A 27,372-nucleotide genomic window follows, 5' to 3' on the forward strand; every position below is an offset into this window, starting at 1 on the left:
GGGCTGCAGGTGTTTGTTGAGCCTTGGAGCCAGGTGAGTGCTGAGCTGCAGAGGGGCAAGATCAGGGTTGGGGGTGACCCCATTTGGGAGTGAGTCAGAGCCTGGGACAGGGTCGAGGTGAGAAGTACAGCCTTTATTGATATGATCCAGATGGGCTGATCCCTGCTGGGGGTCCATCCCCCAGGACAGCAGGGACCAGCTGTAAGGCCCAGGGCTCAGAGCCCCTCACTCCCCCCTATTCTCCTTAGCAAAGCATCCTCCCACCCAAACTGGGAGTCACTCCCGTCCCCCAGCCACAGGGGGATCTCTGCACTGGTTTGGGGCAGCAGCATCCCCAAGCAGGGTGTGACAGGAGCCCACACCACCCCGTATGCCCCCCAGGAAGGGCAGGGGCTGAGCTGGGCCCTGTGCTGAGAGAAGGGGGGACAGAGGGACAGCCCCAGTGATCCCCCTGGCCCCGGCTCAGGGGGAGGTGGCTCCAGGCTGAGCCTGGCGTTGGCGGCAGCGCGGGTGCTGGGCTGGCTGTGCCGGGGGGGCCATGCCCGGGGCACTGGGTGCCCCTCACCCTTAGGTGGGTGGCTTGCGGAACACGCTCCAGGCGTGGAAGCAGCGGGTGAAGGGCCAGGGCTCGTTGCCTTTCCGCACCAGCCGGAGCTTGCGGGGATGTGTGGGGTCCTTGGAGCGCATGTGCTGGATGTAGACCTGGGGCAGAGCAGTGCTGTGGGGGTCCTGGTCCTCACCCACCTCGGGGGTTGGTATTCCCCAGCCCAGAGCTCTGTAGCACCCAGGTCAGGGCCCCGAGGGGAGATGGAAGTGCCCAAATCCTCCCCCACGCAGTGCCAGGATGGAGGGAGGTTTTACCTGGCACGCCTTGAGGCTCAGCTTGATCTCCACCTGGCTGGTCTGGGTGCCCACCCACATGTAGACCTGCAGAAAGGATTAGCAGCTGGGCTCAGCCCACAGAGCCACTGGAAGATCTGGGCCCAGGACAGCCTCATGACCCCAGCTCACCTCCCGCCCGTTGTCCAGCAGCATGATGTCATCATCAGCCAGGTCATCCTGGCAGAAATCTGAGCACTTTTCTGACACGGAGAAATAACCTTTCTCATTGGAGCATCTGCAGGGAGATGGACAGGGACAGCATCAGGCATGAGTTTTTTAGGACTCTGCTCCTGTAGAGGGCAGGAATGTGATGGAGCAGCTGTTTTGGCTGGTTGGTTCCCAAAGGCTCTGTGGGAGGAAGGGAAGCAGCCCAGACTGGAGCATTCCCCCTCCAGGCCAGTGCTGACCTGAAGAGCCGTGAGTGCTTCATGTAGTCAGCGTCTTCATCGTAGGGCTTCTGGCCCCCAATGCCCACCCAGAAAAAGTTTTCAGGTTCTTCTCCCTCGTTGATGACCTGAAAGGGCAGGAACAACGCTGAGTGTGGCCTTGGTGGTCACTGTCACCCAGGTAAGGTGGCACTGAGCCCTGCTCACCTGTTTGCTGTAGGAGTCATCAAACATCTGGTTCATGATGTCCTCAGCCAGCTTGGCCTCGTCAGGGTCAGCTGCCCGGCCCACCCAGGTGTAGACAATGCCCTGGTTGTCCGTGCTCTCAAAAGGCACCTGGGGGACAGTGGAGTCAGGGCTGCCTGGGGAGCAGGAGGGCACCCAGACAGCCCTGAGGACGCTCAGCCACAAGCAGTACCTTGAGGATGAAGCAGAACTCGGAGTTGAGCAGAGCAGCGTCCGTGTTGATCTGGATGCACCTGGAGATGGAGCCCCCCGAGGCACAGATCAGAGGGAGAGCTGGCAGCTGTGCCCACCAGCAGGTATCCCATGCGGATGTGGCAGCCGTGGGTGCTGCCTGGCACTGACCTGGTGCAGAGGGCCCCGCCGTTGGTGCGGATGTGGTACAGGCTGGGCTGGGGAGTGCTGACCCGGTCCTTCCTCTTGCCCCGGTGGATCACAAACCTCCTCTTGAAGTGTGAGAGGAACTTGGGGTTCTCCTGCTGCTGGGTCATGCGCACCACCTGCACAGGGGTGGGTGTCAGAAGGGGCCTTGGGACTTCCCAACCACAGCTCCAAGCCCCAGCTGCACCCCCTGCCAGCTCCCATCTCTGCTGCTGTCTCCTGCCTCAGCCTGAGGGGCAGAGAGGGGATGAAGAAGAAGAGATGCAAAGCTGGGGCACCCCTGTGTCACCCCCACACTGTGTCACCTCCAGCTTGCCACGGAAGTGACTCTCAAACTTCTTCTGGAGGCTGAACGTGAAGGTAAGCCAGCCCATATTGGAGGCCTCCCGGCCCTGCCAGAAGTAGACGATGCACTGGGAGTCTTCCTCTGGCTGCTTCTCCTCCTCTTCTTCCTCACCCTCCTCTTCCCCTTTGTCTTCACCCTTCTTCTTTTTCTCCTCATCCTCCTCATACTCCACTGGTACCCAGTACCTGAGGGCAGGAACCGGGAGTGATGTGAGGGATGGGACAGTCAGGAGCAGGGAGGTTGGAGACAAGGAAGTCCAGCAGCCCCTGAGAGGGAACAAACCAGCTGTCACCTGCACAGGAAGACGTAGCAGTCGTGGGTGTGGAAGTGGCCAAACTCCTCCTCGGGCAGGCGAGTGAATTTCTTGCCCTCCAGCACGAAGCCCTCCATGCCATCCAGGTCCTCGTTCCACTCGTCCATCAGCTGCTCCGCCTGCGGCCCCACGAGCTGCGTCAGCCCCCCAGCTCCTCCATCAGCACCCAGCCCCATGCCATGGGGGATTCATGGGGGTCCCCAGCCCTACCTCGCTGAGGGGCATGGGGGGCTGGCGGGGCAGGAAGAGCGCGGTGAGGTCGGCCTTCATCTGGTCCTTCTTCTCGGCGTCCTTGCGGACCTTGCCGGCCAGGCCACCATCCTGCAGCACTGTCTCGGCGTTCCGGGTGTAATCCACACGCAGGACGTCATCCCAGTTCTTGAACTTAGACTTGAACACCTGCATCACAGAATCACTAAGGCTGGAAAAGACCTCCAAGATCATGGAGTCCAACCTGTGACCGATCCCCACCTCATCAACCAGACCAGAGCACTGGGTGCCGTGTCCAGTCGTTCGAGGTGTAAACTTGAGCAGGTAACAGACCCTCGGCCTCAGCGTCCTCCCAGGCACCCAGCACCCATCTGAGGGGTCCATGCCCCACCTGGCACTCGGTGCCCTCCAGGTTCCTGGTGACCATGGCATGCTTGGGCCGGTGCAGCATGGTGCACAGCTCCTGGCTCAGCTTCAGCGCCGCCGCCCGCACCAGCCGCGACGACTTCCTCCCGATCCAGATGAAGACATCAGACCAGCAGTCCAGGATGTACACACTCTTGGTGTCCAGCAGGCTCTGCAGCTGAGGGCACACAGGGGAGAGGGGTCAGGCACCTGCAGGCTTTCCCAGCTGGAAAACACCCTGCCTGCTCCCAAGAGAGCAGAGCATCCCCCAGCCAGGCACTGCTGGCTGAACCTCCCTCTCCCAGGGCACAGCTGGAGGCAGAAGGGGCATGAAACCAGTCTCACTGGTCAGACTGGGAGAACCTCCCCGCCCCATCCTACCAAGCGCATCTCTGGCATCAGATCAGCCTTCAGCCTCTTCTTGTGCTCCACAGAGAGCTTGTAATTGATCTGGGGAAGCTCCAGGTAGCCCAGACCGAGGCCGACCTGCAGAGGGGATGGGGACAGAGGTGAGTGGGGGCTGCAGGACCTCAGCAGGGCTGGTGACCTAATGGATGCAGCCCCCCACCTTGTACAGCTTGGGTTTGTGGGGCTGGAAGTCATCGGGGACACAGGGTCGGATCTCCTCGGGCTGCCCCCCCAACACCTCCCAGAATTCAGGGGTCTCCTGGCCCTGGGTGAGCAGCGTGATCTCAGCCTTGCCCTTCCGCTCGTTCTTGTTGATCTTCTCAGCGAAGAGCCTGCAGTGGGAGCAGGTGAGATGGCAGCTGGGCTCCCCACAGCCCAGCACCCCCACCAGCCCTACCTGGCCTTGGTGGTGCTGCTCAGCGTGGCCTGGCTCCCACGCCACACCAGGAGGTCAAGGCCATGGTCCAGGAGGAAAACAAACCTGGTGGAGAGAGGTGAGAGGAGTCAGGAGAGAACGGGGTGTGCTGAGCATCCTCCCCATCCTGGGAGTCCCTGAGGGCACCAAGGGGGGTTTGAACCCATATTTTTGTAGAAAGGTGCTGGCATAGCCCATTTGCACCACAGAACTGCAGCTATAATGTCTCAGGCGGATCCTGCTGAACCTTCTGCAAGGTCCCTCTGTCCCCGGCCACTCACCGGGGGTCCAGCGATGTCCCTTTTAGTGCCACTGGCTCCAGCTTGACATTCTTCTTTCCATAGACACGGTAGAGCCTGGGGAAGGGACAGCCATGGTGGGACATGGGGCACTGCCTGCCCCACACATCCCCCTAGCCCCTGTCCCCAGCTGTACCTGGTGACATATTGTGTGTCCTCAACAGTGAAGAAACCGCTGGCTGTGCCACCCTCGATGTAGGAGATGTCATTGTCAAAGACCTGGGGGCAGGGAGGGGGTGAGGGTGGGACAGGACGGGTCGGGGGCTACAGGGGAGCTGTGGGTTGGCCTCACCTGAAGGAACTCTTCACTTTCATCCCCCATCTCCTCCCGGATGCTGCGGCACTCAGCCCCCAGGTAGTTGCGGAGGTTGACGGCGTGGATGGCTGAACAAGCCTTCTTGTCCAGTGTGGCCTCCTGCCCAATCCAGTAGTAGATCTCCCAGTTCAGGGAACCATTCTCATCCAGGAAGGTCTGGGAAGGACAGGGTGTGAGATGGGATGGCTGCAGCGCCAAGCAGGGGATGCAGGGGACCCTTGGTCCTCCCTGGGCACCTTGAGCACAATGTAGCAGTCGGCTTCGTAGAATTTGCCGTGGAAAGCCTCATCCACCAGCGTGGGCACGAAGTTCTCGATCTGCCAGACACAGAGGCCAGGCAGTTGCCCCACATCCTCGCTGAAGAACTCTGAGTAGTCCAGCTGGGGCTTCTCCAGGCCCTGGTCCCAGCGCCGTGTCTTCAGGTCTGGCGCCTTTGCTTCCCCACTCTCCTGCAGGACAGGAACAGGTCCAATTAGGGGTGACCAGAAATCTGACGGCACCCAAGGTAGACCAGGGACACTGTGATGCTCTCAGATCCCCATTCCCACCCTAGACCCTACCTCTATCTTCTTATTCTTCTCCTGGGCCACGTCCGACATTCCCTTCAGCACCTGCTTGGCCTGGTCATCCTGGGCAGAGTCCTTGCGCCGCCGCAGCCGCATCTTGCGGGCCAGCGGGTCCTTGGTGCCGCTCCCTGGGGACACGGGCACGGGGTGAGAGGTGGCCTGTGGGGCACCCTATGGAGCAGGGCTCACTCCCCAGGCTCTCCCAGGGCTGTGCCAAGGCAGGGGCTGGGTGCCCCCATCCCTGCAGGCATACCCGCGGCGGCGGCGGCCACGGTGGCAGGGGAGGCTCCGGCCAGGCGGAGCTGGTTCTGCAGGGAGAAGTCGATGTTGTACCACTCCGAGGAGCGATCCGCCGGCTTTGGGGGCATCACCAGGCTGGGGTTCTCACGCACGTCCAGGATCTGCCAGGGAGGGCACAGACACCTCGGTGAAGTACCTGCTCACAGGGACATTGGAGTGTGGCATGGGATGGAGACCTCCGGAGCACTCCAGGCTTCGGTGAGATGAGGGGATGTGGAGGAGCTCCACAGCCTGCCTGGGCTGAACCATGGGGCAGATTGCAGGGACTGGCCCTGAACAACTCTGCCCTCACGTCATCCAGCCCACCCTACAGCCCTGGGGTCCCAGGGAGGTGCTGGGGCTGTGGTGGAGCCAGCCCAAGGCAGACAGGTTCTGGATGCCCACCTCCAAATCCGTCAGGAAGTGGATGGCCTCTGGCAGAGTCACCAGGCGGTTCTTGTTCAGCACCAACTTCCTCAGCTTGGAGCATCTGTGGGACAGTGATGCTGGTGACAGGCCAGCCCAGGGTGACCTGTGACCACAAAACCTCAGTGTTCCCTCTTGGGGACACAGCAGATCCAGCTGTGTGTTCCTTACCTGCACAGGCTCTCAGGGATGAGCTCCAGGTTGTTGTTGGCTGCCATGAACTCCTCAAGGTTGGTGAGCTTGCCAATGCCAGAGGGGATCCCATCGAAGTCCAGCTTGTTGGAGTTCAGGTACATCTTCTTCAGCTTGGTCAGCTTACAGATGGCCGACTGGGGAAGGGGGAGATGGTGGGCTGAGGGAGAACCATGAAACCACGAGCAGGAGGGGCACATAAGGGCAGGGACATACAGGTAAGGAGGTGAGCTGGTTGCGGGACAGGTTGAGGGTCTCCAGCTGGGTCCACTGGTCGATGCAGAGGGACAGCTCTGTGATCTGGTTGCTGCTGAGGTTGAGGCGCCGTAGGCTGCCCAGGGTGTAGAGACACTCGGGGACACGGCTGAGGTCATTGCAGGACAGGTCCACATCTGGGGAAAGAAATGGAGTGACACCACCAGCCAGACTAACACTGGGGCTGGGAGAGCCCCTGGAGGGCTCTGTGGGGCTGGATGCCTCAGCCCTACCTGCCAGGTTCACCAGGGCCTCGAGGCTGGTGGGCAGGTTGCTCTGCGTGCGCTGGGTGTTGCGCAGGTGCAGGGTCTGCAGGGCCGTCATGGCTGGGAGCTGCCTGAGGAGCAGGGAGAGCCAGAGGGCAAAGAGAGCATCAGGATGGAGCAGGAACCTCAGTGCCAGCCCTGGCAGCCTGGCAGCCAGCTTGGGGAGCGGGGCTGTACCGGAGCTGGGCGTGCAGGAGGGGGTTGTTGTTGAGGATGAGGGTCTGCAGGTGCACCAGGCGCCTCATCTGTGGTGGGAGACTCTCCAGCTTGTTGTCACTCAGGTCCAGGTAGAGCAGGTCCGTCAGGTTGATGAAGAGCTGGTTGGGGATGGTGTCGATGCTGCAGGAATAGGGGGAAATTCAGGAGGGCCTAAGACCTGCACCAGCCCTGGGTCTCTCTCAAGGAGGGGCAGAGAGCAGGACCCAGAGCAAAGTGTGACCAATGGAGGTGGCCATGGCCAAGAGGGGGTGATGGTCACTCTAGCCTGGACCCACCTGTTGTGGCCAAGGTTAAGGACCAGCATGTTCTTGGCATTCTCCAGCTCCCTGGGACACTCTGTGAGCTGGTTGTAGCTCAGGTCCTGGGAAAATGGGAGCACAAAGCAGCTGTCACCCCCAGCCACCACCACTCAGACCTCAGGACTGGGGGACATCTCCAGGGGCACAGCAGGAGCTGGACCAGCACACAGGGAACCCAGGGAGCCCATCCATGGCATCAGTCTTTAAAGGAGGCATTGCCAGAGGGTCACCCTGCTGACAGCCAGCTGCCCTGGAGCTCAGCCATGGGCTTGGGGCTGATTCTCCCAAGGAGCACAAGGAGCCACCAAGGTGCAGGAATGGGACACAGGAGTCTGAGCTGGCTCCTTTATCAGCTGAGGAGACTGTGCACCCACCAGCACTGAGAGGTCATCCAGCTGGAAGATGTCATCAGGGACTCCTGAGTTCTTCAGGCTGTTTGCACGAGCCACAATTGCCTGCAAAGGGGAGAGAGGCAGGAATGCAGCTGCCTGCTGAGCCCTCAGGGTGCCCAGGTATGATCTTTGTGTGCCCTCAGACCCCAGAGGTGCCTGGGGACCCCTGAGGCAGGAGGGGGACACTCACCCGGAGGCAGGGCAGGCCAGAGAGCTCTCCATGGAGCGTGGTGAGGCTGTTGTGGCTCACGGAGAGGTGCTCCTGCAGGGAAGCCCCAGACAAGCCCCAGTGAGCAGAGAGAGGAGCTAGGGCTGTGCAGGGCAAGGGTTGGGTCCTCACATTGATGGGGAGGCTACTCCATCCCAGGAGAGCTGGGGACTTGTGAAGCCTGTCACACACAGGTCTGCTGAGACACTCCCAGTCCCAAACTGGTTGGTTGGCCCAGCATGCCTGTGCTGCCTCCACATCCCTCATCCCCTGGGGGAGCCCTGGCTGGACACCTCAGCCCTGCTGTGGGGTTTGGGGTGCTCTGGGATGCCCAGAGCTGGCCCACACAGTCCCTGTGCACACAGATCCCAGTCCTTGGAAGCGCCTCTCACTGGGAACAGGCAGACGTGGGCACGGCTGGGGTAGGAGGAATTTCCCTGGGGAAATGTTTTGCTCTGAGCATCACCAGCCCGGCTGTTGCCTGCTCAGGAACACAAGGCACTGGCAGGCTGTGGGTGGGATGCCAGGATTTCAGTCTTGCTGTGGCCCCCGAGCACCTGGCAGGGCTGGCAGGAGTGGCACAGAGGGATTCCCTGCACCTGGCACAGGGACAGGGACTCCTGGCAGTGTTTAAAGCCCTGAGTTTGTCTGACACTGACAGGAGGAGGTCCCTGATGTGCTGTGGACACCACCAAAGCCAAGCTGAGCCACGACTTCACCAAGGGTCTGGTTGAACCACCCGAAAAACAAAGCCAGGCAGCTTTCAGCTCCTGCTTTTTATATACTTTAGCAAAGGAGAAGGAAAAGAAGCCCCAAAACCCTTGATTGTCCCCATTATAACCATCACCCTTTCCTTCTGCTACAGGGTAGAGGATCTAAGCGTGGTTTTTAATCTGGTTTTCTAGGAAAACAAGGTGAAACCAAGTGCAAGCCCATGCCAACCCCACTCCTGACAGCTCCTGCATCCCATTTCAACCACACATTGTAGCTCAGTGCTATTATTAGACACTGGAGCATCTGCTGCTGAGCCACGAGGCTGGCAGGGAACAGGCTCCTGTTGGATCCCATGGCCCCAGCGGGACAGGGGAGCCCCATTCCACCCCAAAACATGGGGCTCACCAGCTTCTGGAGGGCAGCGAGCTCCTCGGGCAGGTAACAGAGCCCCGTGCGGTTCAGCTTCAGCCAGCGCAGGCTCGTCATCGCCTTCACGTGCTCCGGGAAGTACCCGCCCTGCCGGGAGGAGGAGGAGGGTGAGGACCTGACCTGGGATGAGGATCTGGGCTCCTCAGTCTCATTGAGGTAATGGGAGGTTTGGGATTGAGCAGTACTATGGGACTGGGAAGTGTGGGGTTGTGATGATCCAGTCCTAAGGGATGGGGAGCTGCGGGGATTAGGATCAAGTGGTCCCATAAAACTGGGAACTAGAGGGCTGGGACCACCCAGTCCTTAGGGGCCTGGGAGTTGGCAGACGGGAATCAATCTTTCCTAGGGGACTGGGAGCTGGGGGCCATGAAGATCCAGTCCTCTGGGATCGGGAGCTGGGATCACCCAGTCCTATGGGAATGGGAGCTGAGACCGCCCCGTTCTACGGGAACGGGAGATGGGATCACCCAGTCCTACGGGAACGGGAGATGGGATCGCCCAGTCCTACGGGAACGGGAGATGGGATCGCCCAGTCCTACGGGAACGGGAGATGGGATCGCCCAGTCCTACGGGAACGGGAGATGGGATCGCCCAGTCCTATGGGAACGGGAGATGGGATCGCCCAGTCCTACGGGAACGGGAGATGGGATCGCCCAGTCCTACGGGACCGGGAGATGGGATCACCCAGTCCTACGGGAACGGGAGATGGGATCGCCCAGTCCTACGGGAACGGGAGATGGGATCGCCCAGTCCTACGGGATCGGGAGATGGGATCGCCCAGTCCTACGGGATCGGGAGATGGGATCGCCCAGTCCTACGGGAACGGGAGAAGGGATCGCCCAGTCCTACGGGAACGGGAGATGGGATCGCCCAGTCCTACGGGAACGGGAGATGGGATCGCCCAGTCCTATGGGAATAGGAGCTGGATGATCACCGTCTCTCCGGGACCCCTTGGGCTGGGGGCCGGGTTGCTCAACCATAGCGCCTTGATCCCCCGACCCCGCAGTGCCCACGGGGTCGGGACCGGGACTGCCCCGGGTCACCCACCACGGGCGGGGCCGGGGCCGGGATTCCCCCGCCCCGGGGGCCGAGCCAGGCCTGACAGCCCCGCGGGACGCAAGCCCGCCAGGCCGCTGTGGGCCAGGCCGTCCCCCGCTCCCGCTCCCCCGCACCTTGAAGTCGTTGCCGCTGAGATCGACGCCGCGGACGAAGGGCAGGACGCCGGTGGCCGCCATGGCGGAAGGGCGGGGGGACCCTGCGGCGGCGCCGCGCCCCGACAGGCTCCGCCCCCTGCAGGCCCCGCCCCGGCCGTGACGCACACGGGGACTGGGCGGGGCCGGGCGCGACTTCCGCGCGCTGGTGGGGGAGGGGCTGCGCCGCCCGCGCCCCCATTGGCTGGGGCTGCGCCGGGGGCGCGCGGTGAGTGCGGCGCGGGGGCGCGCGCGGGCAGCGCCGGGCCCGGGCAGGTCCCGGTCCGGGTCCCGGCCCGGTGCCGGTGCCGCCTCCCCTCGGTCAGTGGGGTCGGGGGGGCTCCCTTCCCGCGGGCCGCGGTACCGCTCCGGTGCCCCGCGAGGCTTTGCGGTAGGGCTGGGTGAGGAGCGGGTGACCCTTCCCCGGCATGTCCGTTCCTACTCTGGGCTGCCCCTTCCTTCCCGGGGGTGCCCGTTCGCTGGGGTGTCCCTTCCTTCCCCGGCGTGTCCCTCCGCCGGTGTGTGTCTCCCCCGGGTGACCCTTGCCCCCTGGCCGCACCCAGCCGTCCCGGCGGCGGCGGGAGCCTTTGTCCCGGAGCAAAGCGGAGCAGCGGAACCCCTTGTTCCCCAAACCCTCCCGCCCTGCGGCTATGCCTGTCCCAGGGTGACAGGTCCCCCAGCCAGGGATGACACTCCTGTTCTCCGCAGGGCGACCATGGCGGCGTTTTGGCAGCAGCGGGGCAGGCGGCAGGAGAACGGCGGGCTGGGCAGTGTCATAGACGGGCTGGGCAGCGTGTTCGATGTGCTGCTGGCCAACGCCAGGCTGGTGCTGGGCGTCAGCGGCGCCGCCGTGCTGGCCATCGCCACGCTGGCTGTCAAGAGGGTAAGGCTGGGCTGGGGATCAGGGCACCAGAAGATGCCCGGGAGAGCTGGGTTGAGACCAGTGTGGTGGGGCAAGATGTGCCCCAAACTCAGTGTTTGCTCCTGAGATGGTTCCTTGTATATGACACAAATGCCACCGGTGCTGGCAGCAGTGCCATGGGCATGGAGCTGCCTGCTCCCACCCTGTGGGACCATGTATCCCTGTTTGCCTGGAGCATTTGGGATACGCTGTCCCATCCCAAAAGGGACTTAAGTTGTATTTGGGTATCTGTTTTCCATGTAAAACCTGCATGAAGACAATGTCCACATTTGTGGCTCTTCCCAAAAGTGGGTGTTTTTCTGAGCAGAAGCTTTGAGTGGGGCTGTCCCCGCTCCAGAGGGGCTGTTGTCACCCATAAATCATGGAAAACTGAGATAACAACTTGTCCTCTTGGGTTTTCCTTCCCTCCAGCTGATTGACCGAGCCACCAGCCCTCGGGATGAGGGCGATCCCAAAGCTGAGCAGAAATCCCTGGAGGACAGCTGGCAGGACTTGGCATTAATCAAGACAACACCAAAACCCCCCAAGAAGCAAAGAAGGGAAGACCTCAGCGAGCCCCTGCTGTCTCCAGCTCGGCCTGTGGTGCCAGGTGAGGCTCTGGTGCACAGGCAGGATGATCACCTTGGTGTGCTCCGGGTGGCCCTGCCGGAGCTCCACAGTATTTTTAGCTCAGTGTCCGGAAAGCTGACCCCACTGAGCCTGCCCTCCTGGGAGGCTCCCGAGCCACAGCCCCTTTTTAGGCAATGCCTGTGGAAACAGGACCTCTGGTGACACCCAGGGTGTCCTGGCAGGGGCTGTCGGGGTTTGTTTCCTCTGGAGCAGCGTTGGCTGTGCGCGTTTTCTGGATCAGCTGTGCCTGCAGGAAGGTGTGCTTGGGAGCTGCTGCAGACAAAGGCTGCCTTGTCCAGCTGCCCGTGGAGATGGCGTGTTTCCAAGTGGGAAACTGGCCCAGCTGGGTCCAGGGCATGTCCTGAAATAATGGACCCAGAGCAGGATTGTCTGTAGGATCCTCATGTGAGGAGATGGAGGGGCAGGCACTGCTCTCTCTGATGATCAGTGACAGGACATGAGGAAACAGCAGGAGCGGTGTCAGGGAAGGTTAGGTTGGATATTAGGAAAAAGGTTCTGCCCAGGTTCCCCAGGGATTGGTCACAGCCCCAAGGCGGCCAGAGCTCCAGGAGCATTTGGACAACACCAGGCACAGGATGGGATTGTTGGGGTGTCTGTGCAGGACTAAGAGCTGGACTGGATGGTTTTCATGGGTCCTTTCCAAATCAGCATATTCTGTGATTCTCTGACCCTGGCAGCAGGTCCCTTGCCTGGTTCCCATCCCTGGCTGAGGAGTGAGGCTGGGAACAGTCAGGTTTTGAACTGGTTTGGGCTCTGCATGGCTGAGAAGTGCTGTTAACATCAGTGGGCTTGACAGGGGCCTTTGGTGAGGTCGGTGTCACCTCCAGAATGATGGGCTGAGAGCTGGGCACCCAACTTGTGCTGCTGAGGGTTTCAGGTGATGTGCTCAGAGCTGTGACTTCTCCTGTCCCTTCTCACAGATCCCAGGAGCTCCTCTGCCCCTCTGGGGGCTCCTCAGGTCAAGTCCAGCCCCCTGCGCTGCCTCACGCTGCAGGAGAAGCTCCTCTCACACAGCAGCCAGCTGGCCGTGCCCGAGTTCCAAGTGTCCCTTGTCCCACAGCTGGCCAGGAGCATCTGCAGCCAACTGCAGAACTTCCTGCGGAACAAGTTCCCGGAGCTGCCCTTCGGCCGCCTCTTCCTCAGCGGAGCCCTGCTCGATGGCCTTGAGGTGCTGGCAGCTGACCACATCCACCTCATGCTCCCAGTGGTCCTTGACGCTGGGCTCTGGAGCCTCATCTCAGGAGAGGACACCGTGGTGAGGAACCCCCAGTACTGGGTGATCAAGAGGATCGATCTGGGGTATTTCCCTCGTGGGTGCAGCCCCTGGGACAGGTTCATCGTGGGCCGGTACCTCTCCTCCAGCGTGCTCAACGAGACCCTCCACAAGCTGCTGGTGGCCTCCATCAACTGGCCTGCCATTGGTGGCCTGCTGGGCTGTGCCATCCACCCCGTGGTGGCCTCCCGGGAGCTGAAGCTGGAAGTCAAACACGATCAGGTTGATCTGAACATCACCCTCTTCCCAGTGGTGGAAATGGACGACAAGGTTCTTCTGGCTGTTCCTCCTGAAGGACTGGTGGAAAACCTCTGGCTGGAGAGCTTTTACAGGGCAGAGGTGTCGAGGGTGAAGGAGCTGGATGCTGCTGACTCTGGGGCTCGGCAGCTCTGCCTCCGCATCCTGAACAGCATCTGCAAGAGTCAGCCCAGGCTGCACAAACTGGGAGGCAGCCCCCTGACCCACATCATCCTGCACCTCAGTGACACTGCCTCGGACTGGGCAGAGGAGAGCCTTGCTGACAGGTTCCAGCAGGTGCTTGAGGAGCTGGTGGCCTCCCTGGAGAAAGGAGTCCTGCCTTCCTATTTCAACTCCAAAATCAACCTGTTCTCCGGGCTGTTGGAAGAGGAAATTGATGAGATGGGCTTTGTGCTCTACAGGGCCATATCTGAGCCAGAGGTCCTGCTGAAGTGACTGCTGTTTTGGGAGCTCCTGAACGTGGGATGTTGCTCCCCTGCCTGCTGCTCCCTGCTGTGAGGGCTGTGATGCTTCTAGTTGACTAGTCAGTAAGAGGCAAAGTTCTTGCACTTTATGAGGGAAAAAACCGTTTCCTGTGTGAATAAAACGTGCCTGAGCAGAGGTGGGTGCTGGCAGAAGGAGCCTTTGGCTCAGAGGCTCTGCAGAGCCTGGGGTGAGGGCAGCCCACACCACACATGTGAGTTCTGTCTGCTGGGAGCCCAGTGAAGCATGTTTGGTCTCTGGCTCCAGTGTCCTCTGCCTGTCCCAGCTGTCAGGTTCCCCTCAGGCTCTGGGACAGCTGGAGCTGGAGGGGAGCAGCCCCTTCCTGCTGCTGTGTCCTGCAGACCCCTCAGGTGCCACGTCCTGGGTTGGTCCTGTCACCAGCACCCTGTGTGGCCTCACTGTGCCAGCACTCAGGGCAGGGGGGAGCCTCACCCACCTGTAGGGTTTTACCAATCCAAAATAAGCCCTGTGGGTGACCTGGGTGCTGGATGGTACAGCCATAGCAAATGGGATTTATTCCTTGGACACTCTTCAGCTGCCAGCAGGGGTGAGCTCAGCCCTACCTCTTTGTTCTGACAGTGTTGATGCTGCCCCAAAGAAGGGCCCTTGTCCCATGCAGTGTTTTGCTGGAAGTTGTCCTGAAAAAGAGCTGCTGGCTGTGGGGAAGCTCCTGGTTTCAGCTGGAGGTTGCAGCAGGGCTGTTTGCCCTCCCCAGTGGGTGGGTGGCTGCCAGTGTCTGTCTGCAGGTACCTGTCCCCTCCCAGTCTGTCTGGTCACCTTTTCACACACATATTGCTGCTGTCTTGAGGTTCTTTTTCCCTGGAGCCCCACAGAATGGGGTGGGGAAGCTGGGCAGGAATGATGTTGTGAGCAGAGTGCTTGCAAGAACTGAAGTGGTTTATGCTTTTTATTAAGAAGATATATTTTGTTTGGGTATTTTGTTGGTTTTTTTTTTTTTCTTTGACTGGCTGCTAGTAGGGTTTGGTCTGGCTCTAGTCCCAGAGAAAAGCAATTTATTCTTATATTTAATGGGAAGAGCTGGTTTTGCATGTGGGTGGAGCTGGAGAAATCCTGTGGACTTCACTGTGAGCAGCTGTTGTGGTTTAGTTTTCTTTACAGCTATCATCTTGTTTATGGGAGGAAAAAAACCTGCTTTTCCTCCCAGTCTGACAATTCCTTTGCTCCTCCAAGCCACTTCCCAGGTGTTAGTGATGAGAATAAACCTTCCCTGTGCACACTGGTTCTCTGGTGTCAGCTCTCCTTTGTCTCCTTTCCCCTGCTAAGGGTTGAAATTACTTCCCAGCTGTGTGGCCTTCCTGGGAACCACCCAGGGCATGTCCCTGCTGCCTGGAGAGCTTGGTGATGGTCAGATCCCATCCTGCAAAGTCTTCCTCCTCCTCTTCCAAAGCCCTGGACCCACAGAGTGCCTGGCTGCAGTGTGGGAGCTGTCTGGACACTGAGCTTGTACCACTTCTAGGGCTCAGCTGAGCATTGACCAGGCTGAGACTCCTAAAGCTGGTCCTGGCTGATCCACCAGCAAGGTTTAACCTGCTCCCTGTGTCCTTCACAGCTGCTGCCCACTGCTGTTGCCATTCCAAGGTGCTGCCCTGCCTTGGCTCAGTGACTGCATTCCAAACCTTGTAATGTTGGTATTTTAGCCCAGGGTATTTTTAGGCCACGGCTGTTGATGGTGGGAGTGAGGAAATGCAGCCCAAATTCTCCTGGCTTTCTGCATGGATTTAGGCCTGATAGCAATGGACTACTGCAGGGTTTCAGGCTCTCTTTCAGAGCTGTGCTGCTGTGGGCTCTGCTTCCAGCTGCCCTGCAAGTCCTCCAGCCTGTCCCCCCTCAGTGCTGACCCCAGGAACTGCTCTGTGCAGGATCCTGAGCAGCACTGGAGCTCCTGGCAGCAGAGCACACAGGAATCCTGCAGATTCCCTCCTTTAATGAACAGAGGAAGCCCAAACAGCAAGGGAAGAGGCAGCCTGGCTTCCCAGGGAGTTCTGTGTGAACTCAGAACAGGAAAACAGAGCTTCTCTTCAGCTCAGCCAGCTCTGTCTGTCTGTCCCAGATCAGCAGATGCAGCTGGTGAGATAAAAACTTTTTCCCATCTCTTTGTAGCTCACTTCTAAATTGCTGTGGGGAGTTTCTGCCAAGAAAGCTCCTCTATTGTTCCAGTGATTGAAAAGAGCAAGATTTGGCTGGATGCTTTCACAGTAAAAGCGTCACTGTTTTATGTAGGAAGGAATAATTAGGGAAAGCTAAGGTGTCACTGCATCAAATTTAAAATTTAAATAATAATTTAATAAGAAACTCATTAGTTTGACAAAAATAACTTTCATCAGCTAGCAGCATCAGAAAGGCATGTCTCAAAGTCTGAGGAGGAACTTGCCTTCAAATTCACAAACCATCTAAAATGAGGGCTTTTCCTGAGCACTGCAGCTGAGCTCCCCCCAGGGCAAGCACCAGATCCAGCTCCTCTGCACCTGACCCTCCTTCACTGGCAGGGACAACCCAGGTAAGGGTGACAAAAACAGGGAATGTTGCTCAGGTAACATCAACTGAGAAGGGAACTTAAATTCCCCACTGTGGAAAGCCAGGGACTGAGCAGAGCTTGGCAGCCCTGGTCTCTGTCCTGGTGGCCCTGATCCAGCTTTTCCCTGCATGGAGAGGCCAGGAACAACACCAGGATGGTGCAGGGGATGATGCAGTGCAGTTTTCTCCACAGACTCAGCTTCCAAGTCCTTCCTTGAAATGTTCAGACTTTCCCAATCTGCTCAGCAGAAGAGCAGCTGGAAACAAAACCTGGTAGTGGAACCACTTTTCCAAGCTGGTTGAACCCTTGCTGAAACAAATAGCATCCCTTGGCAGGAGCAGGCTGCAACCAGCTCCTCCAAAAAACACTCAGAGACTTGTTCCCAAAGTCCAGTTCCTTGTGGCTCCTGCAGGGTTCACAACCCTGGTCCTTGCAGGCTCTCAGAGCTCCATCCCAGCTCAGTGGTTCTGAGGGCAGGTTTTCCTTGTGTGCCCAGGCTGGTGGCAAATGCTGCAGGTCCGTGGCTTCTTGGCAGCAGATGCTGAGGAGAGATTGCCTGGTCTCTTGGTCTTGCTTCCCAACCCTCTGGAGTATCCATTGCTGCCAAAGTGGTTCAAAGAGTCATCTCCAGAAGGGCCTAGAGATAAACAACTTGAATTTAGGGATCTTTGAAAACATAAACAGGTGAGAAACACAAGGTAAGTTCAAAATAGATCGAAGATTCTAGATTATTTCTGAACCTGCACTTGCTTCAGACTTGTCTGAACTGTGAAATGTTACCCATTTGTCTTGCAGCATTAGAGACATGTGGGAACAGCACAGGGGAAGCTGATCTGCCTGCTTGCATGCCCTGGTCTGCAGCTAAAGCAGAAACAAAACATGGCAGAGAAGAACTTGGGGTTTAAGCAGTTTTGAAAATTCAATTTTACCCCTTTAGGCTCAAATGTCTGAGGAGGAGGAGCATCTCTCACAGACCACATCTCCCCCTTTGTACCTGGTTATGTCCCTTTGTGTCAGTTCTTTTTCTTTTGCACCCTTGTTTTGTCATTATTTTTCTTTTCAGCATCTTTCCACACAGTTTCATCTCTGATCAAAGCTCCAGAATGACTTGCCCTTTCCCTGTACCCCCAAACTAGGCCAGAGGGAGCAGCACAGTTTCCCTGGCATGCCAGGTGGATTTGAATGTCTCCAGACAGGGAGACATTCAAACACTCTATGACCTCCCTGGGCAGCTGCTCCAGAGCTCTGCCACCTTTAATGTAAAGAAGTTCTTCCTCATGTTGATGTCAAACTTCTTGTGTTTTAGTTTCTGGCCACTGCTCCTCATCATGCCCTCAGTGGGTAGCACCAAAAAAAGCCTGGCACCATCCTTCCCTGAGGTAATTACCTGCATTAATGAGATCCCCTATCAGTCTTTTCTTCTCTAGACTAAACAGACTCAGCTCCTTCAGTCAGAGAGATGCTTCAGACCCCCCACCATCTCTGTGGCCCCCACTGGACCCTCTCCAGCAGCTCCTTGTTTTGTTCAGCTGAAGAACAGCCTGCACCCCTGGAGTGTGCCCCCAGCCCGGCCATACCTGGTGCCACGTTCTCATCTGCCCACTGGAAGAAGCCACACTGCTGCTCCCGGGGCTTGGGGCAGGTGTGGAACTGCCTCCCCTTGTTGGGCCCGTCCTTCTGCACGGTGCGTGTCACCACGGGCTGCTCGCACCTGCACACCGCGCCACCGCCTCCAGCCTCCGAGCTGCTGCTTCCCAAGGGCTCCCTCCCTCCTCCTGGCCGCTGGAATCCCGCTGGGCTTCTGCCAGCAGCGGGCTGGAGCAGCGTGGAGCTGCCTCTGTCCTGTGGCTGCTCGTCAGCCCAGAGGAAGAAGTTGCAGGTGCTGGAGCTGCACTTGTAGAACTGGCGGCCCTTGTTGGGGCCGTCCTTGCGCACGGTCAGCAGCAGCGCCTCGCTCCCACAGTTGCACACCACAGCGTTGCCATCGTCTGCAGCAGCTGGAGGAGCAGCCCTGGGAGTCCTGGAGGAGTTGATGGAGAGCAGGTGTCCCCTTGCCAGGTTTGAGGTCCCCCTGGCTTGCTTGGTCTCACTGCTGGATCTGTTCAGGGAGTGGTTGGCCTGTAGGTGATGCCCTGGTTGGGTGGTGGACGATGCAGGTTGGGATGATCTGTGCGAGTACTTGAGGTCCAAAAGCTCTTTCAGCATCTCATCACAGCCTCCAATGCAGCCAACGAACTCCAGGGGCATCACAGGGGGAACACTGCCCTTCTTGAATTTAAACTTCAGTCTACAAGGAAAGCAAGAGTCAAAGTCTGCCAGTTTTACATCAACAGACCTCAATTTATACTCAGACTTTTATTTATTGTTTTGATTCTGTTATATGGAGGCCAGTTTCTCCAACCCCTCTTCTTTCCATCCCCAAGCTATGTGCTGCTCCAGCTTTCCAAGACTGGAATGGAAAATGGTTGCCCAGCCTAGCCCATGGAAGTGGCATGACCTACCTGTGAACTGGATGGGGTTTACACACATCACAGATGCTCTCGTCCCTGGTCACATCCACCACGAAATCGGGGAACCAGACTGCAGTTTTACAGGCTGGATAGCCCATGCAGCTGAGGTAGAACCTGCCAAGGGACAAAGGTGCTGGATGAGGAAGAGGCAAACTCAAGACAGTTGGGGATCCATTCTTGTCGTCTCAGCCATCAGAAATTGTCAAAACTGCTATTTTACAGGGGAAATACCTACTTGAGAAGAGATTCAGCTGAGTCCACACAGCTCATGTAGCTGGTGGAGTCAGCAAGCCGCAGCCCAAGGTTTCCAAGCTTTTACCAAAGGAGGTAAATGAAAGCCTGGAGAAACACAAACCAACACAGGAGGCTACAAGAGGGAAGGTCACCAACCCGCCATTCTTCCTGGTCTTCAGGACCATGTCACTGTTGCACTGGGGACATTTCCGAACAGAAAGGGGCGTTGCTGGGTACACCTCATCCTGCTCTGGAACTTCTGCAGCTTCTCCCAAATACTGAGCCAGGGCCTGGTCCAACCTGCAGAGAAACGAGCAGAGCATCCTGCATGTCTCTGCAAAGAGCAATCAGGTGCTGCAGTGACTCAGAGCCTGCTGCCCCCCACACAGCCCCTCTGAGCTCCTCCACGAGCACAGTGACTCAGCACCACATTTCTGGAACAGGAAAGGTGTGGGTACAACATCAGAGGCCAGTGCATGTTGCCATCCCCCAGTTTAATCTTAACTGCTCATCCTGATTTAAACCCTTAGGTGGAAGGAACTCCTGACAGCATGCCAGGCTTTGAGTCATCCTTTCCCACACAAATGCCACAACATAGGGGGCAGAGCTCCAGGGAAAGAGTGTGACAGGATCCCCCCACTCCAGGCTGAGCCCCAGAAGAGCAGCAGGCACCTCCCAGCAAAACAAAGCAAAAGGAAGAGGGCAAAGACACTCACTTGTTGGCTCTGGCCACAGCTTCAATGAAGACTTGCTTATACTTCTGGACCTGCTGCTGCAACACTACAGATTTGTCTTTCTTCCCCTCACAGATCAGTTTTAGATCAGCCTCCAGCTCAGCTCGAAGGTCAGGCTTGGACATCTCGTAGCCCATGGAATCATAGCCTGAGGAATATGTGGAATGGTAAGTGAAAGGAAGGAGCCAGTAAGGCCTCTGCCACCTTTTGAGGGCTCTCCTCTCACCTTCCACCAGCCCCATGCCCAGCTGGCCGGGCAGGAAGCGCTGATCTGCCGTAAGCCCCACGTACATCCGCGTCTTGATCGTCTCAATGTGCTCAGCATGGGTGGCATCAGTCCCTGCAAGCAGAGAGATGTCAGTCAAATCAGGAGCCAAGAAGTGATTTCTCCTATGCCCAGAAACAAGGACACAACTTATAGTGAGGAGCAGCACTGCCGTCATGCCCTGCTGGCACTGAGGCCAGTGAGGTGCTGGCAGCACACCCTGAACCCAAAATTTCCCACCTCCCTGGGTACTGGAGGCACTCTGCAGGCTCCTGAGGATGTTTGGACTTTGCCCTTTATATCCCTTTTTTCTGTACGTTTCAGTAATTTCTTATCTACAGCAACATTTGGAGAATTCCCTGGGGAGAATTCCCTCTGCCAAGAGCAAGAGGCCACGCTGCCCAATACTGACCAATGCCGTGCTTTTCCATGAGAGCAATGAGATCTGCTTCTGTGAGGAGCAGGGGAGGACTGGTTTCCCCATCCACCATCTCCACCGTGGTGGGCTGAAAACGAGACCCTTTCTGATACAGTGGGATAACCTGGAGAGAAGAAGAGTCTCTTTGAAACTGCTTCCTGGTCCATTCACTCAGGACAAAGCTCTGAGTCAAACAGCCAGAAATGGTCAAAAGATGTTGTGCAGAGAGGTCTGAAGTTGGCAGTGAAGTGCTACTTTAGCCTCTCCCACTTACGTTACTCAAGGGGATTACCTTATCACTCCACTTGTCATAAGGATACACTTCCAGGTAATTTCTGGCCAGGATCATGAGTCCTTGAGCAATGAATTGCTCGTTGGCAATGTCGATCTCCACAGTTGTTTCCTGCCCTTTGGCATCTTGAGAGCAGCAAGCCAAGAAGTGGCGCACGATGAATTCGTAGAGTCTCTGCTCATTGCCCTGAGATCAAACAATGAGAAGGGTGAGTGTCCTCCCAGGTTAACAAGACATCAAAAAATCAGTGGGATCTCTGGTGAGGACTTTGTGCTAATGACCATGTTAAGATTTTATCTTTATTTATCAAGCAACACAACCCACCCAGTTCCCTTTGGATACACCCACCTGCAGGTTGCTGGCGTATTTTGTGGGATGAATGGGAGGGTGAGCCTGATCAGATTTGGTTCCACTCCGAGGGGTTGGCCCACCCTCATCCAAAATCCTCTGTGCAAACCCTCCCCAGTTTGGGTCCTGTGTTTGCTGTTCTACCAAGGCAGAGAGGTTCAGCTCCTTGGGGAAAATGTTGGTCTCAGTTCGAGGGTAACTAATGAACCTTAGGAGGAAAGACAGGAGAGCACTTTGAGAGCTGCTCCAAGATGCTTCCCATTTCGAACAAAAGGCCATTTAGTTTTAGAAGAATTAAGTTTACCAAGCCAAGTCTTGCTTTCTTACCCTTTAGTATAGAGTTTTTCTGCTATTGTCATTGTTTCCTTTGCATTTATTTTCAGTTTGCGGGAAGCCAATTTTTCCAGTTCCTGTATTGGGAAGAGCCAGAAAACCCAAAAGTATTAGTGGATAATTCAAAGCAGTGAGTAAAACATCTGTTCAAAGCTCTTTTCAGAGAAACCCTACCCAGAGTTCAAACATACCACAGTGTCCAGGGGCAGGGGCCTCCATTTGCTCTTTGGCTTGCTCACAACATCAACAACAGTCGCTACCGGATCCTAAACAGAGTAAGCAAAACCCACATATCCTTCAGGAGTTTACACAAACCACTCTTTAAAAGTCTTGAGCAAGACAGATACAGGGAATGTTTGGCTGAATCTGGATTATGCAACTATTTACAAGCTTTCCTACCTCCATACACATCTGGTAAAGGACCAGGCATGCCGTGTGATTGAAGAGCCGGTTCCTCTTCCAGTTGAAGACCACGCTGCCATCCTCATGGTCGTGGGTCACTGTGATGGACAACAGAGCTGGCTGATGGAGGAGCCACAAAATGGAAATACCACAAAGGAGCTTGGAAACCTTCCAGCTCTGCTCAGTGTTCGTGGCAGGGGAAAAGGAAATAATCTCCGGGCGTTTTTGTGTCAGTTGCTCCAATGTTTTTCTTTTTTATCCACATCAAACCCTGAGGATGGAGCCTAGGACTGGTTTTCTCCAAACATACCTTTAATTTTGTAGAAGGCTTCAGGAACAAAAGCCTGGATGGCTTTAAAGCGTTCAACTACAAATCCCAGTGTTGGGAACTGGCAGCTGCCATAGCTGATCAGCTGATCTGCTAAAATATCAGGGAAGATCTTCCGGAGCCTCAGAGTCTGGAATCTGGTGAAGGCAGCACCTGAGGAAACAAAATGGGCACCACAACTGAATACAACAATGTTGAATGATAATCACAGTACTTCAGATATTTTTAATATTCTAAGCATTAATTTTACTCTGTTTAATATTCAGCTGAAGAAGCTTGTCAGTGCTGCATGAGCTATAAATTTAATATTTGCTTTAAGGAGAAATTTCCTTTTTTTCAGGAGGAATTTCTTCACAAAAGTGGCTTTTAAACATTGGAATGGACTACCCAGGGAGGCGGTGGAGTCACCATCCCTGGAGATGTTCAAGAAACATCTGGATGTGGCATTCAGTAGTCTGGTTTACAGGAGGGGATCAGTCACAGGTTGGACTTGATCTTGGAGTTGATGATGATTCTCTGATTCAAAGAGCACACTTCCAGTAAAACATAAGACGTGTTTTAGTGATATCTGATCTAAAAATCAGAGGGCATTTCTGCCTAGTGTTGAGGTTCCAGTAACAGAGGTTTACGTGCCTATCCTGAGGTCCAGCTCCTGCCTGACGTCGACGGCGTCGCTGGTTCTTTGGTCGGGCTGGGTGAGGTTCTCACAGGCGGCCCTGACAGCGTGAGGGGTGATCTCGGAGAACCGCGCCCGGAAAACCTGCAGGTTTGGCTTTACTGCAGACACACACACAAGAGAAATCACAGGGACTCAAACACCAACAGAAAAGAGCAACTGATAAACAGCTATTGAGAGAGTGTGCTGTCAACTGATTCTACAGCTTTCCAACAGCTGGAGGCATTTCTGCCCCATCACAGCAACACATTTATGAAAATTAGCCAGCATTTAACATGGACACAATAAAATTGAGAATTTGCCTCTGCTAAAGGAGCTGTTAAACCATTCATGGAACTCAGAGTGATGGAGATGCTCTACACACCAGCTCTGCACACATGGATGATCTCAAAGCCAATGTTCTCTCCTTCTCGATCGCAGTCAGTCCAGATCACCAGGGCTTGGCACTGCTGGATTTCTCGTTCAAGGGTTCTCTGAGAGGAGAAAAACAACACAGGGAGAACATTCCAGGCCACTTGCTCTGTCATTTCATTTCAGAATGACTCACTGAACACCAAATGCAATGTGTTTCCATGGAGATGGGTTGTTGCAATAGCATTTTGTAATTGTGTGTCTCGGGAGATCAGGCAGCTTTTAAAAGAATTGAGTCATTTATTTACATCTAATTCTGTTAAAAAGTTTGGCTTGGAGTAGGTTGTACCACAATCTGTTTTCTAAAAATGTCTTTTTCTGTAGAACTGAGACACAATCATCAATTCCACCTTGCTGGAAAAAAACATTTCTATTTTTATCTGTTCCTTCACTGCACTACTTGTACATGAACAAGAGTTTCAGTGCCACAAATGAACAGCATATACAGTCCTAGGAAATGTAGGAGGAATCTGCTAAATTGCAGAAATTCGGATCTTAAGGACAAAGGTAAGATCATCCTTCTGTCTGGGACGAGATTTGTTCAGCCAACCCCTGAGCTCAGTTTCAAAGCCTTAACCATTATGTACCTTGATATCCAGGTAATTTTCAGGACAATACTTCTCAATTTCAGCATCAAAAAGAGCTAAAGGGTTGCAGCTATGCCTGGAAAACAGAGAAGAAATGTGTGTGTGCATCACATAAACTAAAACACTATTTGTGAGACACTAAGTGGTGCTCTCTGAGTACTGGAATTAATGTCTTTTATTACAGGCCTTGTTTCAGACAACAGAAAGTTCATGTGAAACGCTGAGTAATATTTAAAAGCAACAGAATGAAAAGCCAGCCAGAGAAAACAGCAAATCTGGAAGGCAACAAGCAGCTTCTCCTATCTGAAGCCCAGAGTACAAAAGGAGGTAAGGCAGAGAAAGCACCTGGCTTCCCAGAACAGCTCCTAGCTGAACAAAGAACACAAAACCATCCCATTTTGGAATTAGTTTAATTCCCTGTGTCTGCCTTGATGTATTTTAACCAGTATTATGTATTGGGGGGGGGGGGGGTTAGCACTCTGAGGACAGGATTTTGAAGCAATATTTTGGCTATTTTCTATAAAATTCAGAACTCATTACCCTGCTCTGAGTCAGAGTCCCTCCCTGCCCCTTTGTCTTTGAGCTTGCAGTGTCAAAGATGGGAACAGGAGGTGACAAACCCCTCCTGTGAGGGCCAGGAGGTGACAGAGCCCTTCCCCTCCCTGCCAGGGCCACGAGGTACCAACCATTTGCGAAATGGCATGATAAAATCATGAGCCAGTAAATGTCCTGACACGGATGTCATCACCATGGTAACGTTCTGCAAGAGACACAGCAAGGAAATTAGTGTCCATCACTCACCAAAAACTCCCCACAGCCCCAAGATCTCCCTTTAGCTCTCAATTTAAATGATTAGTGACACCTTTCTCCTGTTAATCCCAGAATGGTTTGGGTTGGGAGGGACCTTAAAGCCCATCCAGTGCCACCCCCTGCCATGGCAGGGACACCTTCCACTGTCCCAAGCTGCTCCAAGCCCCATCCAACCTGGCCTGGAACACTTCCAGGGATGGAGCAACCAAAACTAATACATCATAACAAGCTCCATCCATGGCCTTATCCTCAATTTTTGTAAGAAGCTCCCAATTCTAAACAGCAACATATTTTTGACTGACACAAAACCAGAATGTTAAAATATTTAGAGCAACAAAACAGCTGGTGGAGCCAAGAAAACATCTGACTTTTTCTCATCTTTGGGCAGAACATCCCCATGGCTGGGGCTGTGTTTTGTAACTCCTGACAAATGGCTTTTATTAATTAGTATTTGTACTTCATTAATCCAGCAGCAGATGGAGAGAAAACTCTTACCTGGCCAAACATCTGGTAGTCATATTCATAGATTTTGTTGAACTTGGAAAACCCTTCTCGCTGGAAGGAAAAAGAGAAGTCCTGAGTTTCTGGCTTTTCACAGAACACAAATTCTTAATTTTTTTTTTAATTAAAAATTTTAACAGGAAACAAATCCATCCTGCCCTGCTTTGGCCACACTGGGATGGAGCACAAGAGGCACATGGCAAAGGAAAACCAGCCACTGGAGCTAATGGAAATTGCACCAAGGGGATGGAAATCTCCTGTATCATTTATGGAGACACTGAAATGGTGATTTTCAAGGTAAGGGGATTTTAAACCATTCCTGAAGGTGGTGCCAGGGTTATCTCCCCATGAATAATGAGGAACTGATTTATTTAATGGGGCTGGCCAGTGTTTAGAAACTCCCATCTTGTTCCAAGTGACAAGCAGTGTCCCCAAGGCTACCTCCCACCTCACTGGGACTCATGGAACTTTCTAGATTGTGTATTTGCTGCTTTTTTTACAGAATGAGGATGATGTCTTGATTGGGACTATCAGCACCCAGGTTCTCAAGAACACCTTTTATTCAAATAAAGGGGGTTGGAGCCATGTGGGGGTCAGCCTCTTTTCCCAGGTGACAAGATGAGAGGGAACAGCCTCAGGCTGTCCCAGGGAAGGTTTAGGCAGGACATCAGTAAGAATTTCTTCATGGAAAGGGTTATCAAGCATTGCAAATGCCCAGGGAAGCGGTGGAGTCACCACCCCTGGAGGTGTTCAAGGAACAGCTGGATGTGGCACGCAGTGCTCTGGTCTGGGTGCCAAGGTGGGGATCATGGGTTGCACTTGGTAATCCCAGAGGTCTTTTTCAACCTCAGTGACTCTCTGATTCTGGTCTAGTAGCACCTTAGTTTGGAAATTCCTTACTTTGGAAACAGGAAGTGATTATGCAAACTGTCACCACAGCAGCAGAGAGTAGAAATCTTTGGATTTTTCTTCTCCAAACCACAGCCTGTTTTTGCTTTATTTGGTGACCTCCAGTAAACCCCTGACACTGCTGATGCTGCAGAAATGCTGCTTTTAGACAGGGAAATGCATGCCACTGGATGGTGTCAGTTTCTGAAGCCCTTGTCCTACACTAATCCAGGAAGGACCCAGGGAGCCCTCACCATGGGAAGGCAGAGGGAGTTGAGTTCCCACTCGACTTAATCCACAAGCACCGGAGACTCCCAAATACATCTGGGCAAGTGATGTTTGGCCACAGAACATTCTTGTACCCTCGTGTGCTCAAGGACAAAACCAGTACCAAGCGTGCCATGTGCTGATGTGAAATGGTCGTGCCAAGCTCTGCTGGAGCTGCCATACACGACACGGACCCGCCCCACCCCTGTCTCCGTGCCCCAGGGAGCAGCACGATGTGGCTGGGCCGTTCCTACCCGCCGCATCCTCCTGTTGGAGAGCAGCTCCGCGATGCCTCGGGCAGCATCGTTCTTCTCGGCCACGCACAGCACCTTGCGGATCCTCTGCAGCGCCAGGTCCTCCGCGGCCCGCGAGAAGCAGCGCCAGGGCTGGGGCAGCATCCTGGCCCTGCGGAACAGCCGCACGTACAGGTTCATGACAGGAGGTGAGGCCAGGGCATGCTGATGCTGCTCCGCGTCCCGGGGCCGGATGCTGCCGGGATGGAGAGATCGCCGGTGTCACCGCTCGGCCGCCCTGAGAGGCTCAGGGCAGCCCCTCGGGGATGGAAAAGGTGTCACCAAGGGCAGCCTCCCCTGCAGGCACAGCTGTCGGGGGGGTCCCGCAGCCCTGTCCTGCCCTGCTGGGGCTGGGACTGCCCTCTCCCCCACAGCCGGGGCAGCGCAGCCCCCTCGCCATCCCCGATCCCCCTGGAGCTGTCCCTTACCCAGGGCAGCGTAGCACCCTTGCCACCCTGATCCCCCTCGGGCTGTCCCTTAACGGGGGCAGCATAGTCCCCTCGCCACCCCTGATCCCTCTGGGGCTGTCCCTTGCCCGGGGCAGATCTTATCTTTTCCTTTACCTTTCCTTTCGCCCTTTTCTCCCCCCGATTCCCCCTCACCTCCCAGACCTCCCGCGCTCCGCTGTCGCTCCCCCTCACCGTCACGTCCTGCCGTAAAGTGCAGCCGCGGCGGCGGCACAGAACTACAACTCCCGAGATGCTCCGCGGCGCCCCTCCCGCCGCCGCTCCGCCTCGGTTTTCCCCCTTTCCCGCCGGGGCTGGGAACGTCCCACGGTCGGTAACGACAAAGGGCGACGACGGTAAATATAAACAACTCCAGCTGAGGAGGAGGAGGCAGTGGTGGCGGTGTCGGCGTCGTTTCCTGCCGGCGGGGTCAGAGGCCGCGCGTCATGTGACTCCAAGATGGCTGCGGGGCCGTGAGGAGGCGGCGG

The 27,372-nt window shown here is 55.8% G+C and overlaps 3 protein-coding genes across 12 annotated transcripts; 1 reads left to right on the forward strand and 2 right to left on the reverse strand.

Moving 5' to 3' along the window:
• Positions 1–112: 112 nt before the first annotated feature.
• FLII (FLII actin remodeling protein) lies at positions 113–10,147 on the reverse strand. Its single transcript, XM_030229774.2, has 30 exons — positions 10,022–10,147; positions 8,826–8,936; positions 7,689–7,760; positions 7,481–7,561; positions 7,083–7,168; positions 6,766–6,927; positions 6,556–6,659; positions 6,284–6,459; positions 6,047–6,204; positions 5,855–5,939; positions 5,424–5,571; positions 5,165–5,298; positions 4,841–5,053; positions 4,581–4,760; positions 4,425–4,507; positions 4,271–4,345; positions 3,972–4,055; positions 3,735–3,906; positions 3,548–3,652; positions 3,153–3,344; positions 2,762–2,950; positions 2,531–2,670; positions 2,198–2,423; positions 1,857–2,011; positions 1,687–1,747; positions 1,476–1,604; positions 1,290–1,396; positions 1,012–1,117; positions 862–927; positions 113–702 (listed from the first exon to the last, which is right to left on the reverse strand). The coding sequence occupies exons 1-30, from the start codon at positions 10,082–10,084 to the stop codon at positions 568–570; spliced, it is 3,798 nt and encodes a 1,265-aa protein (XP_030085634.1). The 5' UTR covers positions 10,085–10,147; the 3' UTR covers positions 113–567.
• MIEF2 (mitochondrial elongation factor 2) lies at positions 8,933–14,848 on the forward strand. Of its 5 annotated transcripts, none has more exons than XM_009091773.4 (4): positions 8,933–9,005; positions 10,748–10,922; positions 11,373–11,550; positions 12,512–14,848. In XM_009091773.4, exons 2-4 carry the CDS (start codon positions 10,755–10,757, stop codon positions 13,555–13,557), a joined length of 1,392 nt encoding a protein of 463 aa, XP_009090021.1. In that variant the 5' UTR covers positions 8,933–9,005; positions 10,748–10,754; the 3' UTR covers positions 13,558–14,848. The 5 variants fall into 5 exon arrangements, with proteins under 5 accessions (XP_009090021.1, XP_030085645.1, XP_030085647.1 ...); XM_030229785.2 differs by lacking the exon at positions 8,933–9,005 and adding an exon at positions 10,182–10,268; XM_030229787.2 differs by lacking the exon at positions 8,933–9,005 and adding an exon at positions 10,237–10,360.
• On the reverse strand, positions 14,329–27,294 carry TOP3A (DNA topoisomerase III alpha). Of its 6 annotated transcripts, none has more exons than XM_030229777.2 (20): positions 27,080–27,294; positions 26,400–26,550; positions 24,985–25,044; positions 24,366–24,439; positions 23,680–23,755; positions 23,046–23,154; positions 22,639–22,782; positions 21,988–22,158; positions 21,675–21,775; positions 21,467–21,541; positions 21,270–21,352; positions 20,943–21,150; positions 20,595–20,780; positions 20,297–20,426; positions 19,846–19,959; positions 19,602–19,767; positions 19,042–19,185; positions 18,643–18,765; positions 17,719–18,428; positions 14,329–16,778 (listed from the first exon to the last, which is right to left on the reverse strand). In XM_030229777.2, exons 2-20 carry the CDS (start codon positions 26,541–26,543, stop codon positions 16,600–16,602), a joined length of 2,997 nt encoding a protein of 998 aa, XP_030085637.2. In that variant the 5' UTR covers positions 26,544–26,550; positions 27,080–27,294; the 3' UTR covers positions 14,329–16,599. The 6 variants fall into 6 exon arrangements, with proteins under 6 accessions (XP_030085637.2, XP_018771347.2, XP_009090020.2 ...); XM_018915802.3 differs by having other exon boundaries at positions 26,400–26,634; XM_009091772.4 differs by having other exon boundaries at positions 26,400–26,634; positions 27,041–27,099.
• Between the last annotated feature and the right edge of the window lie 78 nt (positions 27,295–27,372).

Source organism: Serinus canaria, chromosome 14, assembly GCF_022539315.1.
Source record: "Serinus canaria isolate serCan28SL12 chromosome 14, serCan2020, whole genome shotgun sequence".
NCBI classification, from domain to species: Eukaryota; Metazoa; Chordata; class Aves; order Passeriformes; family Fringillidae; genus Serinus; species Serinus canaria.